The 14,513-nt window shown below is 34.4% G+C and overlaps 1 protein-coding gene and 1 long non-coding RNA gene across 2 annotated transcripts; both read right to left on the bottom strand.

Moving 5' to 3' along the window:
- Nucleotides 1–6,774: 6,774 nt before the first annotated feature.
- On the bottom strand, nucleotides 6,775–8,778 carry LOC132547588 (uncharacterized). The gene has a single exon (XM_060211368.1). The coding sequence runs from the start codon at nucleotides 8,776–8,778 to the stop codon at nucleotides 6,853–6,855; it is 1,926 nt and encodes a 641-aa protein (XP_060067351.1). The 3' UTR covers nucleotides 6,775–6,852.
- Nucleotides 8,779–8,956: 178 nt separating this feature from the next.
- On the bottom strand, nucleotides 8,957–12,870 carry LOC132547591 (uncharacterized). The gene is made up of 3 exons (XR_009554124.1): nucleotides 12,793–12,870; nucleotides 9,362–9,426; nucleotides 8,957–9,001 (listed from the first exon to the last, which is right to left on the bottom strand). It is a non-coding gene; the product is annotated as an uncharacterized LOC132547591 (long non-coding RNA).
- Nucleotides 12,871–14,513: the final 1,643 nt, after the last annotated feature.

Raw genomic sequence — 14,513 nt, 5'->3', positions numbered from 1 at the left:
TTAGCTGCCGAATGCTGCCGAGTTGTATGTGACGGCGTGTGAGTCGAGGATGTACGGCGGATCTGTAAGCGCGTAATCCAGATGTAAAGTCTATTCCTTACTATTTGCAAAGAAAGTTTTCTTACAGTTGATTGACTGTAATCGTTATTCGCCATAGTTGAACTTGAAATTCGATTTCGTCTCGTAAGAGTTCTTAAATACACAGTCATACATGTTGGTCTACCCGATCGAGGTCTCTCGGTGACATTTTCGGTCATCTAAAAGCGATTCCATAATCGCGAAATGACACTCTGTAACACATTGACGTGTGCAGCAACAGTGAGTATCCTGTTTGCAACATCCTGATTGTTCGGCCAGTCTCTGCAGATGTCATGTGACGTATCATGCTAACAACTGTTCAAAACAGGATGCAAATTGACAGGACATTCAGAAGAGACACAAAACGCGTTGATTGATTTGACGTTAAGTCTACACAGACTTTCAATAAAACCACAACTGAGTGTTTAATTTAAACATGAAGTCTTGTCGCACGTTTACTGTAGGTTGCATGGGCAAACAGTTACCGAAAAGTTATTGTATATACATTGGTAATGAAACAGTGGTCAATGAGTGTCAAGCTTAATTAATTTTCATGGTACAAAAAGGGTCATATATATTTACAGTCCTTTACTTTTTATGTCCAGTAAGTGAATACAGACCGATGTAAAACATTCTCTCGACACCTTTCTGCGCAAATGACGAAAGTCAATACATCAACAGTAACCAGGACATATCATTGTTGGGCACAGTGTAAAATACATCCATGTTTTCATAATGAGGAGTTCAGACAATCGACCGTGACAAACAAAATAATATAATGAATGGATAGTAAAAACCCTTCGGACCAGATAAGCACCCCATAATACACACATATAACATATGACACATTGGTATAAACCATTCCCCAAACAGTAAATGGTACTTGAGAAATCAAAAGCAAACATTACTCAGAAAACATCCTTACGTACCGACGTATTTTTCAGGCAGAAACCGGATATCCAGATATTTTTTTTATCTTATCCGTGATTTATGAATATAAAACTTGTGTTTATATGGGTGTTTATGTTGTTCAAACGAAAATTAAATGTCACTCAATAAATTTACGAATGCGAAACGTACCGACGTATTTTTCAGGCAGAAACCGGATATCCAGATATTTTTTTTTATCTTATCCGTGATTTATGAATATAAAACTTGTGTTTATATGGGTGTTTATGTTGTTCAAACGAAAATTAAATGTCACTCAATAAATTTACGAATGCGAAACAGTAGAGCTTAGTTATGATTTAAACTAGCTTACAGCTGTTTCGACCTCTAGGAGACGAATGAGTGAAGTTTTATTATGGTTTTATCTTCAATTAAATTTTCTTGACAAAGTAAATACATGTACATGCACCGAAATGTCGTTGTGGTTAAATGTAAATATTCATTTTTGACAAATTTCCCAACAGGTTGTTACGCTAGCTATATTCACTCGCCACCTATTGGTCTGGCGTACGCATGTCCGTGTGGTCCCGGACTCGTGTGCAAAGGAAGCGGAACCACAGTGATTCCGATAGGCGAGGCTGGTAAGTATGGGTAGTGATTGGCAGTCACAGATATCATGAAAATTTTGTTAATTTTAGATCAGAAAATGTAAAGGTTTAAACACTAATGCACATCACGACGTTTTAATTTGAAAGTAGATGACATCTGTACATACAATTTTATTATGACACTAAATAGACCACGGACTGTAATATATGGTACTCGACATTTAATTTAACAAATGATACCAGATCTGATACCACTAAAGTACATTTAGTAATTCGGAACAGACACTGAATTTCATGTTGATACAACTTACTCTCTTTTTCAAAAGTGCATCTCCCCTTTTCCTTGGTAATCGTTAAAATAATTCCCTCCCTTCTTTCTGTTTGACAGTAATTTACTAGTTATCTCCCTTTTAACAAGCCACTCTGATTACTAGCACCATAAATAATCAGAAGACTTAAATTATCACGACTCTTATTGTTATAATGATAGACAAGAAACATTAATAAAGAATATTATTTTTTACAGGAACCTGTGTAGTCCACTGAAAAGGACATTGTGACATACGGTTCCAACTCAGAAAATTAATAAGTAATAATATCCAATATTGTTGATTACAATATACATCACGATTTGTAGTGCCGAATACACTTTAGTGAATAAAAAAAAATGGAATAAATTTAACCGCATTGGATATATTTGTTCATTATGGAATGAAATGAATTCGCGTGTTAGGACTTGTAATACTTGAGGTGACCGGAATACACAGGGAAAACACATCTGGATTGGCAGGTTACTACACAAGTTGGATGGGAGAATCAAACCCAATTTTGAAGGATGATTTCGTTACCACTGGGTCACGTGACCACATGTAAAATGAATTATCCTTTATTAAACTCTAAAATGTGCATATAGAACTCTTCAAGTACATTATTGATATTATACACATGTATGTTTCAATGCAACAAGTACTTATATCATTAAAATATATTGGGTATTAGAGGGATCCACAAATTTTAAACCATTCTATGGATATGTTTTAATCATCATTAAGAATTGTCCAAAAATGTAAATATATCAAAAGTCTAGTGTAGTGATGTATTCATGCAGGTGTTTACGCGCGTGAGGACGTACGTGAATGTTTGTACAGCGTGTGGAGAGGGCAAGTCTGCATGTGTGAGAGTGTGAGAACAAATATTGCCTGAGATTTTCTTAGATAAGACACAGTCGCAAACTTAGTTTTCATGCATCATGCTACACAAACGTTTTCTTGCATAATTGTAAAACAAGTTATCTTTGAGCAGTAATTGATTGTATACGAAAATGTAACATTTGTTATTTTTTCTTAAATTGATCGAGTTTTGTATAATTATTATCGTTTCGTGACGTTTATAAAAGGATATATCTAAATATATTTCACTAAGTACATTTTTATCAGCTGATACCGGAAAAAAATATAAAGAAATACAAATATAGCAAAGAGCACTAAATACATTCATACAAACTAATGCCCTGGTAAAATATGATTTCTTTATGTATGTTCAATCAGTACATAAATCATTCCATACCACATGACAGGTAAGGAAATATTAATTAAATAGACGGACATTAAATTTCTGTTTTTCCCTGTTGGTTCTTACTGTAGAATGTAGATACACACATCTCTCGGTTACTTATCAAAATGTCTTTCCGTTAGTATCAATATGCTGTACATTTTAGAGGCACAGAATCAACTTCAGTGGATATCGTCCTCTGCACTTTTAATAACACGAACAAATAATACCTATTCGTATAGATTCAACAGTTTATTTAGAAAAGTAAACAACTTGTATGTCGCTATGTACACAACTCAAAACAACGCTGGATTACCAGAGTATTGCCGACGTGACGTACTATGAAATATGACAAAAAACATGATAAAATAATTCCTCTACAGACAATGTTCTCTTTTGTTTCATAGTTTTACAATTTCATTAACTTAAGAAATCAACTATAATATCATACACGAACTCTTTTCCTGTAAACAATGAAAGCATGCCAATGACAGATAAGAATTGTGTAAATATTATATTATAAACTATACCTGAATATCCACATTTTTTTGTGTCAACTTGTTCATGCATTCTCGATTAAAAGTATCCTGTATCAAAGCAATTTCAGAAATATCAAGTCAATTGAAGGATGCTTGTTTCATGAAGTAGTACATATATAAATCGTTCCATTTTGAATTTCAATAAGATGTAAATCACCTGTAGGCAACATTACTTAGTCACGATTAACATATTAAACAGTACATGTATTAATGACAATTCAAGAGTTTATTTTTTAGATCAATACAAAAAAAATTTCCCTCTATTGTAAAAATTTGAAAGAATATTTAATCAAAATATAGATCATGTAATATACATACTAAAGAGCACTGCACCAAGAATAAAACGATGTATTAAGAGATAAGCGAGTTATTTTTTAAACAGCAGTTTGTAGTAGAGTTAGTTATGTACATACACAATACAGCATAATGCTTCATGGTACAGCATTGCGCAATGACTGGCGTTAATGACATCATTTAATTACTAGTTTGTCATCAAAATAACCCTGAGTTATATACAGATAACACAACATTGCATTAAACTTTCACAGAAAGCTATTCTAGTTCAAACAATGATACAATGTAACAGTTAAAACCATAATAATTCCGTCAAAACTGGACCATCACAATTATGTTGCTCTCTGCTTTTATTTGTGATAGATAAAGGTATAATAATCTACTCAGGACACAAAACATGAAATAATGTTATGCTTGCTGACACCGTTTTACGGTACCGAGATATTTTCGCCCCCAGATATGTACGCCCTAATTCGATTCACGTTCATTTCGCTCTGTGAGGATTATCCGTGTAACAAATTTTCGCCTCCATCTTAAATTCACCCTAGCTGTCCATGACAGAAAATTTCCCGGTATACAGTATCATTGCTTTAACACTGGAATTTATTTCCACAGTTATCAAAACAGTTTTTTTTAGTTTTGAATAATTTCACTTTGGTAAAAAAAAAAGCATCAAGAAAATGTAAACATGACAGCATAATCATAATTCAAACTCATATTCTGTAAACCTAGGGCAAACTAAAGACTAAAGAAAGATTTAATCGGAAACTATTGAATACAAAAATGTACAAGGAGAATAAGACCAAGTGTTCCGGAAGAGTAAGCTCAAAGGCGTATGATGAGTTATTTTTCTGTTGTCGGTGTAATGTAGCGTTGTTTAATGAATTGTTTGCCCTGAATATATGAAATGCATTCATTGCATTTTGTATGTAATGAAGCTATGTATTTATGTTTCGAAAAAAATGCTCTGAAACTTCGCAAAGTCTTTGTTAATATTGCTCTGAAATGCATTCACACACTATTGTGTGGGTACAATACCCAATTTGAACGAAACCCGCCGATATTACCTATAATGAATAACACTATTTTTACACTTGACAAAGATACATTCAACAATGGTATTATGTAATGAAATCACGTTTGTTCAGAAACATGTATTAGCCAACAAGCACTGTACAACAATGTCACTGTAAAATAGACAATAATTAAGGCCAATGGAAGTGCGATCACAACCCGTGGAAAATATTCTCCAATTACCAAACATCGCGCGTCCTGTCTGATTGTTAACTTAAGTGTCTCTTCCCGGCGACCGAGATCACCCTATCTCACGATGAATGAGTTGACTGATTATAATTTTTTCTCGGTTTCCTCCTTCTCTCCATGGCATCTACGCAGGTAAAATGTTTGATGACGTGACGCAATTGAATTGTTGTTATGACGTCATACTTTTACCAACCTAGAAACCTCACATCCTCGTGGAGTATGGCGAGGAAATCTCTCCCTATTTAAAGCCTGTGTAGATCGGTAGCTAGGAAATTTGCACATTGGCATATTTCGGATTAAATCTAATTGACATTTTCGATGTCTGATTACAATACGTTAATAGAAAATTAGTTTGAGTTATTATTTACATTTAGCGGGTTTTGACATTTTTTTCAACACGATGAAGTAATTTTCACCTCCAATGAATATAAAAAACCAAAAAAGTCAATTTGGGCAGTGTGTAAAAAATATTGAACACATTCGGCTCGATCTATCTCGTAAAAAGAAAGATTCTGGAGATGATATAGCATTTGTGTCACGTTTCTGTCCGAGGGTCATTAATATATATTAAGATAAACCTGTATCAAACATGGTAATGGACGACTGCCACAGCTTAAGAATAAGAGACGTGATGAACTAGAGGAACTGATTTTGAAGAGGTGTTGATAGACCGTTTTAGATCAGGGTAGAATTGAATGAGAGAGTTAACGGCAGAGCAGACAAAGAGGGAAAACATATTGAGATGAGGAAGAGAAGGATAAGGTAGGGAGGATAGAAGTAATTGTATGAAAATAGAGACTGCGAATCGTGAAAGAGGAGGAGAGGAGCAGGGAGGGTGTACTAACATGACAGAAAGGAAATGATGATAGGGTTTGATAAGAGAATATAGAGTGAGAGAGGAGAAGAGGAGCAGAGAGGGTGTACAAATGACAGAAAGGAAATGAGGATAGGGTTTGATAAGAGAATATAGAGTGCTAATATGGACAAATGAACATTTTTGACAAGGTTTGATCTGATAACAGAGGATAAATGTAAGCAGTCAAAATATGGAATATTAGAGTAAGTAGACAATAACAGGAACAAGGTAAACATATACTTATACATATATAAGGAATTACAGGATCAGAGGATAGGAGGTGATAGAAACGTCGTGAGAGAGCCACATTTGGACCAGGTGATGAGTCAGGAAGGAGAATCATAATGACTATAACAATGCATTATACATCAAACCTATTATTTCATTTTTGTGTTGATATGACAGAAAATTATATCTTTTGAATAGAAACAGAATTAACGTCAGCAAATCCTGAAGAAGTAAAAATTTGCTTATATCATAAAACGTTTTACATTAGGAATCAGTTGTAGATTTGTAACACTGCCTCCACATATAATTCTACACCGATGTATACACAAACAGATTTTCGATTGCGGAGAATATAAGCTTACACGTTTAAGGTAAATAAATGTATAATATTACATGTGCAATTCACCACAAGATAAGTTCTGGCAAGTAAACGCGAGAACACGTCTTCAAAGAAAACCGACTAAAATTATGCAAATTTAAACATTACCATATAGTATCCACATTTTATGAAACGTATCAAATAGAGTGTTACATTGGCATTGAATATCTAATGAACCATTTCTATAAATGTACCTTGAACTTGACTGAGGTCATTTTGAATTTGAATAGCGTTTTCATGCTTTGATTGTGATATATTGTGGAAGGAACTTCTCCTAGCAATGCAGTTGGACATGTTCCCTTTGCTAGTATTTAGGTGACAATTATTTTCAATTAGTGTCCCTTCTGACGATAAAGTTGATACACAGGGCAAACTATTTCTGCTTATCTTGCAAAATCCATTTTCACTTTTCTTATGATCCTTATTCTCCAAATGATTACCATTTGATACGCATGAATGATGTTTGCCTTTTTCAGTCAAGATATCATTATTCCCCTTCGTATAACATATCGATCCATTTGATTGACAACATTTATGGCCGTGGTCTATGTCAGGTTTTTTCACTTCATTTCCTGTTTCTGAGTCTTTATTTGGTTGTGAATTTTTGTCATCTGAATAAGCGTTTTCAATTTTTGCTACAGGGTGCGCCAGGGTGTCTATATCATGCACCACTGCACACACTGAAAAGACTGTTGGCTTCACTCTGAGGGGTGGCTGATCGTCTTTTAAATCATCTTGAATTACAATTTCAGGTAAATCCTCGCCATTTTCTGTGTGTTTCTCGGCGATCTCCGTTACACAAGTAGTAACACTAGTTTTGCCATTTTCAGTAATTGTCAAGACGTCATTTACATCGTAGTCCTGTTTGGCATCGGAGCGAACAGACACTAAGCGACGTCTACGCTTGGAAGACGATAATGGTGACGTGGTTTGATAGGATAATTCACATTGGGTCTCAGCGTCAACCATACGTACTGGTTTATGACACAAATTATTCTGTATTAATTCTAGGTTTTCTTCTGTACATTTTTTGCTTTTTTTCTTAGCCACTTCATCTTTTGTATTTCGCCGGGACATTTTAGGTGCATCTTCGGAGACCGATCTCCTAAGGTTTTCTAATCGGATGACATTAGATATACTTCTCGATGGACTTGGTCTGTGGCACTCTGTGCTCATCTGTCGCCCATATGTCCTGTTTGTTGCCGACTGTAATGACTCTGCAGATGCAGCGTTAACTGTTATGTTCATTCTCGACCCTGTCTTTCGTGGGCTCCCATCTATGCGATCCACACTATTGTATCGAACACTCTTTGGCGACATCGGTGATTTTTGATAAGCGCCCTTTAATCTCATATAGTTGTCAAGAGCTGGTTTAATAGAAAATCTACTCTCCTGTGGTAGTTTAACTTGACCTTTCGCAGTCTTTTTCGTGAAATGGGGTTGTTTCGGTGATGGACTGCCATCTGATGGTATCTGTTTCAATTCAATTTCAAGGTTGCTTTCTTTTTCTATTTTCTGAAGATATTGTGAATATGACGTGACTGTGTCGTACATTTGAGAGTCCATGCGATACTGTAGAGATCTGGATGACGTGATAGTTTCATAAGCACCGGATCGCAGGTAGGAATTATACGAGTTCACTGTGTCGTAATTATCGCCAATATCTACGTCGTTAAAATGCTTATCTCCTTGAACTAAAATTACATAGCTGGCAACATCATAGCTGCATCCCCTGTCCTTGATCTTTGAACTATCTCTGTACCATTTACAGGCACGAAAAAATACAAAAATAAACAGAAAGAGAATTGCCAATCCTGGCAAAAAAGCCAAGTTAAGTTTCGATTTCTTCTTAGGCTTTGTTTGATAATCATCCAACCATTCAGGTACACTTGTATCACGGAAAGACACCGTATTAGAACCAGGGTTCTCCTTACTAATAACGAAGTCCGAACGATTTTGAATTGTCGAGAGATTTGCCAAATCAAGCGTGTGGTCTCCATCTGTAATCCCATCAGCTCTCACGATGTCTAGACATATCACAGCGTTAAAACATACCATCAGAGGTATCCAACAATTGAAAGCATTAAGAAGCATCAGCCTATTTTTTCTCTGTATTATTGATTACTGGGCCGCTTCATCAGTCGTATGAAGAAAGTCGTATAATTATACCCTTACACAGTGTCATCTCTCAATCATTTGACATCATCTGGGAATGGTGTAAACACCTGGTAGGAAGTGCAAAATGTAATGACAAGAATTTGATACTGTCTCTGTGTCTGATCATGTATGCAATGATGGTTTACCCTCCGCTGGTATTCTGAAATTGAAATGTGAAACGTGTTATACATGTTTGTACAAATGATGATATAATGTACAGTCTATATAACATCTGTGTGTTATATTCTTGTAGATGATGATAAGCTTTCACTAAGAAGTGACGTCTTGACATCTTTCTGTTATAAAATGACCTGTCAGATTCAATAATCTTTCATTTTTTCAGAGCAGACGTTTAAAATAGTAAGAAATATTCCAGAAAGATAAAGAATGGAAAAAGCACACCTGGTAACAAGTAGGTATATTAGTTTAATATTCAATTTTGTCAACAACAAATAAGCCCATTTTTTAACACATGCATGCAGATAACAATCATATGAAAACCATGAATATAAAAGTTTACCTCAGTTTCAATTTACTGCATTCCTTGCCTAGAAACCGTCATTAGCATATAGAGAGTGGAAAGTGCTGCAACAGAAAAAAAACCCATATTGATTGAAACGAATTATGTTGAGAATACCTATCCCGAGTAGGTCACACATCTACAATGCTACATCAGCTATTTACAGTATAAGCAATAACGTGGATTCCAAGGCCGTTTATCCCATCGAACATTTAAGGTGTCCTGAAAACAGAAGATTTCATAAATTCAATACCTTGTGCGCAATGTGTCGTTCACCGTACACCGCCTCGGTTTTAAAATGAACACAGATACGAGAAAATCGTCACCGAGACATGGAGTCAGCTGATCACACAGACTATATATAGATTTCATTCGACCAACAAAGTCTTTTCATCGTAAGGTATTTTTGTTATATTAGGAAAATAACGCATATCGTGGACTAGGCAGGTGAATCGTGATAAAGAAACGTATTGGACCGTAAACAACAGAGCATTCTATTATGTATTCTGAATTACTCCCTGTAAACGAAGATGTCTTCAGTGACGTCTTTTCTAAAATATTACCATTATTCTTGACACGAATAAAGTTTTCTATTTTTAAACTATTCAATTTTTTGCCTGTTTTGTCCGTTTTTAATCAAACGTAATTTAATATCACTGTTAGGGCTATGAACAACTTAGAGGTAGGACAAGTATGTATAAGAAATATCATTCTGACATGTGTATTAAATTTGACATTTATGAAGTTTTACGTGATTTGATGATGAATACATATCTAATATACAAATGTGACGTTCGGTATACATATGTTTCTTTAAAATTAAATTTTGATTTTGCCTTATGAAAGTGACGGTGTTGCCAACGAAATGCCACACTTAGACATTCTACTGGCTGTTTAAAGAACTTCTGATGTATCGACATTGCCTGAGTTATGCCTATTTGATATGAAGGATGACTACATTTTGTGTTTCCTAATATCCTCACAAGCCACATCATGCAACTGTCGTTACACATCTGTCTGAGTAATTATATACAACCAAGAAATAATAGCATGATACCATTAAACCATGAAAATTATGAAAAATTATGCCAAAGACACACACACATTAACAATACCTTCGAATTTCGAATTTGATACAGTAAAGTTAAATAATAAATTAAGCTACATTATCCGGCTACTAACAATCATCTCAAACCAGATGCTGTCGCGCATATTTTGTAGCGTTTCCACTGCATAAATTATCACATAATTGTTCATACATAAATATCAATATAAATATATGACCTGCATTAATATTGACTTACAATATTCTAGGAATTATTTCAGCAGGGTCAGTGAAAGTATATTGAATTAACCAGGATGCTAGTGAGAATTCCTAGACACTGTTACAATAGCAGGAATAATGAAACAAGAGAGGCAAATCAATATGTGTCTATTAAATAAGATAGAAACAGCTGTAAGTGAAGAGTAGGTACACTGTTCCTCGGGGGCACAATGATTTGCAGACCTGGCCAAATTTGTTCGGACAAAATAAGACCGCACTCAGAACGATTTTACATTCGGTGGTTCAAATAGTTTAATTATTGTTATCGAGATTGTACGAAAGAGAGACACGTGAAGGACACGTTTCCATACACTAGTGAAGAATAATGAAGTAACCTTAATATATTACAGGTAATTAGGACCTCAAGCTTGAGACCTAGAAGGAGGCAACTGAGAAAAAAAAACAAAAACAAACAAACAAACAAATAAAGCGAAAAACATGCTAATCCCAAAATACAATACATTTCATCAATTTCAAAATCACATATTTTCAAACAAACATCAATAAATTTCATAAATTCCAATATTGCATAACTATAGTAGATATGCATGTTTCGGTTAACCTCGAAAATTGTACAAAAGGGGATAGCACCTACCGATACAAAATTAGATATAAATCATATAGATAGTGAGATGTGACAGGGAAGATTTTCTTTATATATGAAATTTCATTATGCAGATAATTTGACTTGATTTTTGTACTCTCGATATTATGATTAAGTGACATATAGATGCAGTTCATTCCACTTGAAATCTCCTGATTTAAGTATTTTCCTGTTTCCGTCCGTTTTAGTTCAATCCTAACCGTGACATGGACGTGGCTATGTCTATATAATTAACACGGTTAATCCATTAATCATTTTCCACTGGACTATGACCTGAGAAACTATATAAACAGAAATACTTAATCTGGCACCTGCTTAAATAATAATCAAGGACATGACAAAGCGTCCGGAAAAGATGTTTATGGACACGATAGTCACATTTCTTCCAAGTATCAAACAAAGATAGCTACAATCATCACAAAAAGAAATTTTGAAATAGAATTAACTGAGAAAGGGATCTAGGGTTGACCGACCGAACACTCAACAATGTAACATCAATATCACACTTCCTACACAAACCGTAAACAATACAGATTTACATATTGAGATTACAATATCGCCGATACTTACGTTCTTCCTGTTTAAACATATCATTTCATTCATTGGTGTTATCAACTCATTCTTCCCACCAGGAGTGGAATAAAACCTAAATCACGTAATTATTTGAATATCCTTGAGTCTACTTTGTTTTGTTTGACCCGACAAAAAGCACAGTGTATTTGTATTATGAACAGTACAGTGAGTCCATTACTATGTGTATAGACTTTCGTAAGTCTTACGGTTCACATATTGTTCAATGATTTCACATGTGAATTCAAATCAACTCACCACAGTTAATCAGTTTGGTTTACCATCAATATATACATTTAGAGACAGAAGATCAAGCAGTTTCATACGATTTTCTCTGTGTTTTGTCTGTCACCATTTTAACCACCTGCTTAAAGGAACAACAATAAAGCTTACCCCGGTATAAGGCGCCTAGTCATGTTGAAGAATGTGGACACATAATACACAGACACATGATATTGTAACACTTGAATTTAAAACATAACTTTCAACGATCTCGCATCTGAGCAAGCTGTTTCCGAGATCAGCCACAGTTTGTTATACCAAAACACTTACACAAATGATAAATATGTATTAGCTAAATGTAGAATTATCTAAATCCTGAATCATTATATCACTTATAAATATATCAATGTGGGGTGTACTTTCTAATGTTTATGTAAATGTATCACAGAGCCAAATACATTTTATTAAAAATGATGTCATGTTGAGGTGAGACTGAACAACAAACTGAAGACTTAGTAATATTCCAGTAGCATTACCATGTACGCATGGCCACACATACAAAGTTTTACTGTGCATATACAAATCAAAACCACGTGTTACAACTTATCTCGACTGGGTGGTATTACACATTTTAAAATATGAGGAATATAAGTGGTTATAAAAATAGAAACGTGTTATTTTATGACAATATAACGTTACATTAATACTCACCTTATAAAACTGTTTCAGAGAGTAAGTCATTGTCCAAGCGTAATTACAATGCACTGGGGTACTTGTTTGTTGTCATCAATAACAACAATTTAGTCTAGTAACTTATTCACGTTTTTCAAATTTCGAATATGACCATATGTGGAACACTTTCGTCACTGTTCGGTCGCCTGTATATTGTGAAACTATATCATTAAAAAAGTAAACAACAATCACTTCTCAATCACACGACACCTTATCGCGTACACACGTGACAAGTTCGGTATAAGGATTTCGACAAGGGAAGTATATTTTCAATCAAAGTACTGAAAGTACTAAAAGTCAGGCATGCCTTGCAAAAAGTCAATTTATAGGTTACCAAAGGTCACTGATCAAGTAAGTCATCAATATAAATCAATATATTATACTTTTCATCTAAATACCACTTTACAATGTGAAGTTACGTTAAAGGTCAATATATAGGTCACCAATGGCCAGAGGGTCAAATGAGTCAATACCAAACTTTACGATATACTTTTTATTTTCACATCTGATAATAAATATATTATAATGCAGATATCAATATATAGGTCATCAAAAGGTCATAGATGAAATCAATACCGATCAATATTTTATGCTTCTCATTTGCTCATCTTATAATGATGCAAAGTTATGTCAAAGGTCAAGTTAACGTCATGAAATGCCAAACCATCAACATCACTAAGGTATACTTTCCATTTGCAACTCTTATAACAAAGTAAAGTTGTGTTAAACGCCAATATGTAGGTCACCAAAAGATTATAGTTTAAATGAACCTTCTAGATCAATCAATATGGTATATATTCATTTTTACATCTTATGACAATGGAAAGTAACGTCAAAGGTCAATATATAGGTCAACAACAAAGGTTACAAGTCAAATAACTCATCAATTTCACACAATGTTTGATATTGCTGATATTGATTGATTGGTTATGTTGTTCATTTTTTAAGATATCAATATTCAAGTCAAAGGAGATTTTTCCAGTTCAGCTGACAAATTTGTAGGTGTTACAAAACCACTATTTAATGCAAAGCAATTGCAATACAAAGAGTATCAACAGACATAGATACAGATAGGTCATTGTATGCGAAGAGCATTCCTATCTCAGGTGTATAAGTGACACGACCTCAGCACGCTGGCAAACCAGTCTTAATTAAATTTTACCGATGGAAGAAGATGAAAACAGCAAAACCAATGTCCAATTTAATTTTTTTCTGGGAGGGTGATTCATCAACCGCTTCTTATCAAAAGAAAACAAATGCTGTTTCAAAAATAAGAATCTGCCTTTGTCTTCCATAATCTTCCTTGCACTTTCAAACTTTAAAAATGCAAAGTAATACTTAAAAATATCAGGACTACTATGGAACGGTTATAGCATCGACAACTTGTCCCCGACCAGATTCCATCATATGCTTATCATGTGGTTATTCAGAGAGAATAAATCTAATCTTTCTCCTTCAGTATTCCTTTAATGACGTATTATATGGTACCGGTATATCTTAATCTGCCAAAAGAACAAGTAATTTCGATTTTGATGTCAAACAAACTAACATCATCAGTAAATTCATTATGTTGGACACACATTTTGATACCGAGTAAGAATAACACTCACCATAATTAGTTTAGGAAGCGCTATAAAAAATAGGTAGCATAAAATGTGTGAAGTGTGTGCATATATGACATTGCATAAACTGGTGTCGTT

The sequence above is a fragment of the Ylistrum balloti genome, unplaced genomic scaffold, assembly GCF_031769215.1.
Source record: "Ylistrum balloti isolate Yb309-2 unplaced genomic scaffold, AGI_CSIRO_Ybal_v1 Utg369964, whole genome shotgun sequence".
NCBI lineage: Eukaryota > Metazoa > Mollusca > Bivalvia > Pectinida > Pectinidae > Ylistrum > Ylistrum balloti.
This window is presented reverse-complemented; position numbering and strand designations above follow the sequence as displayed.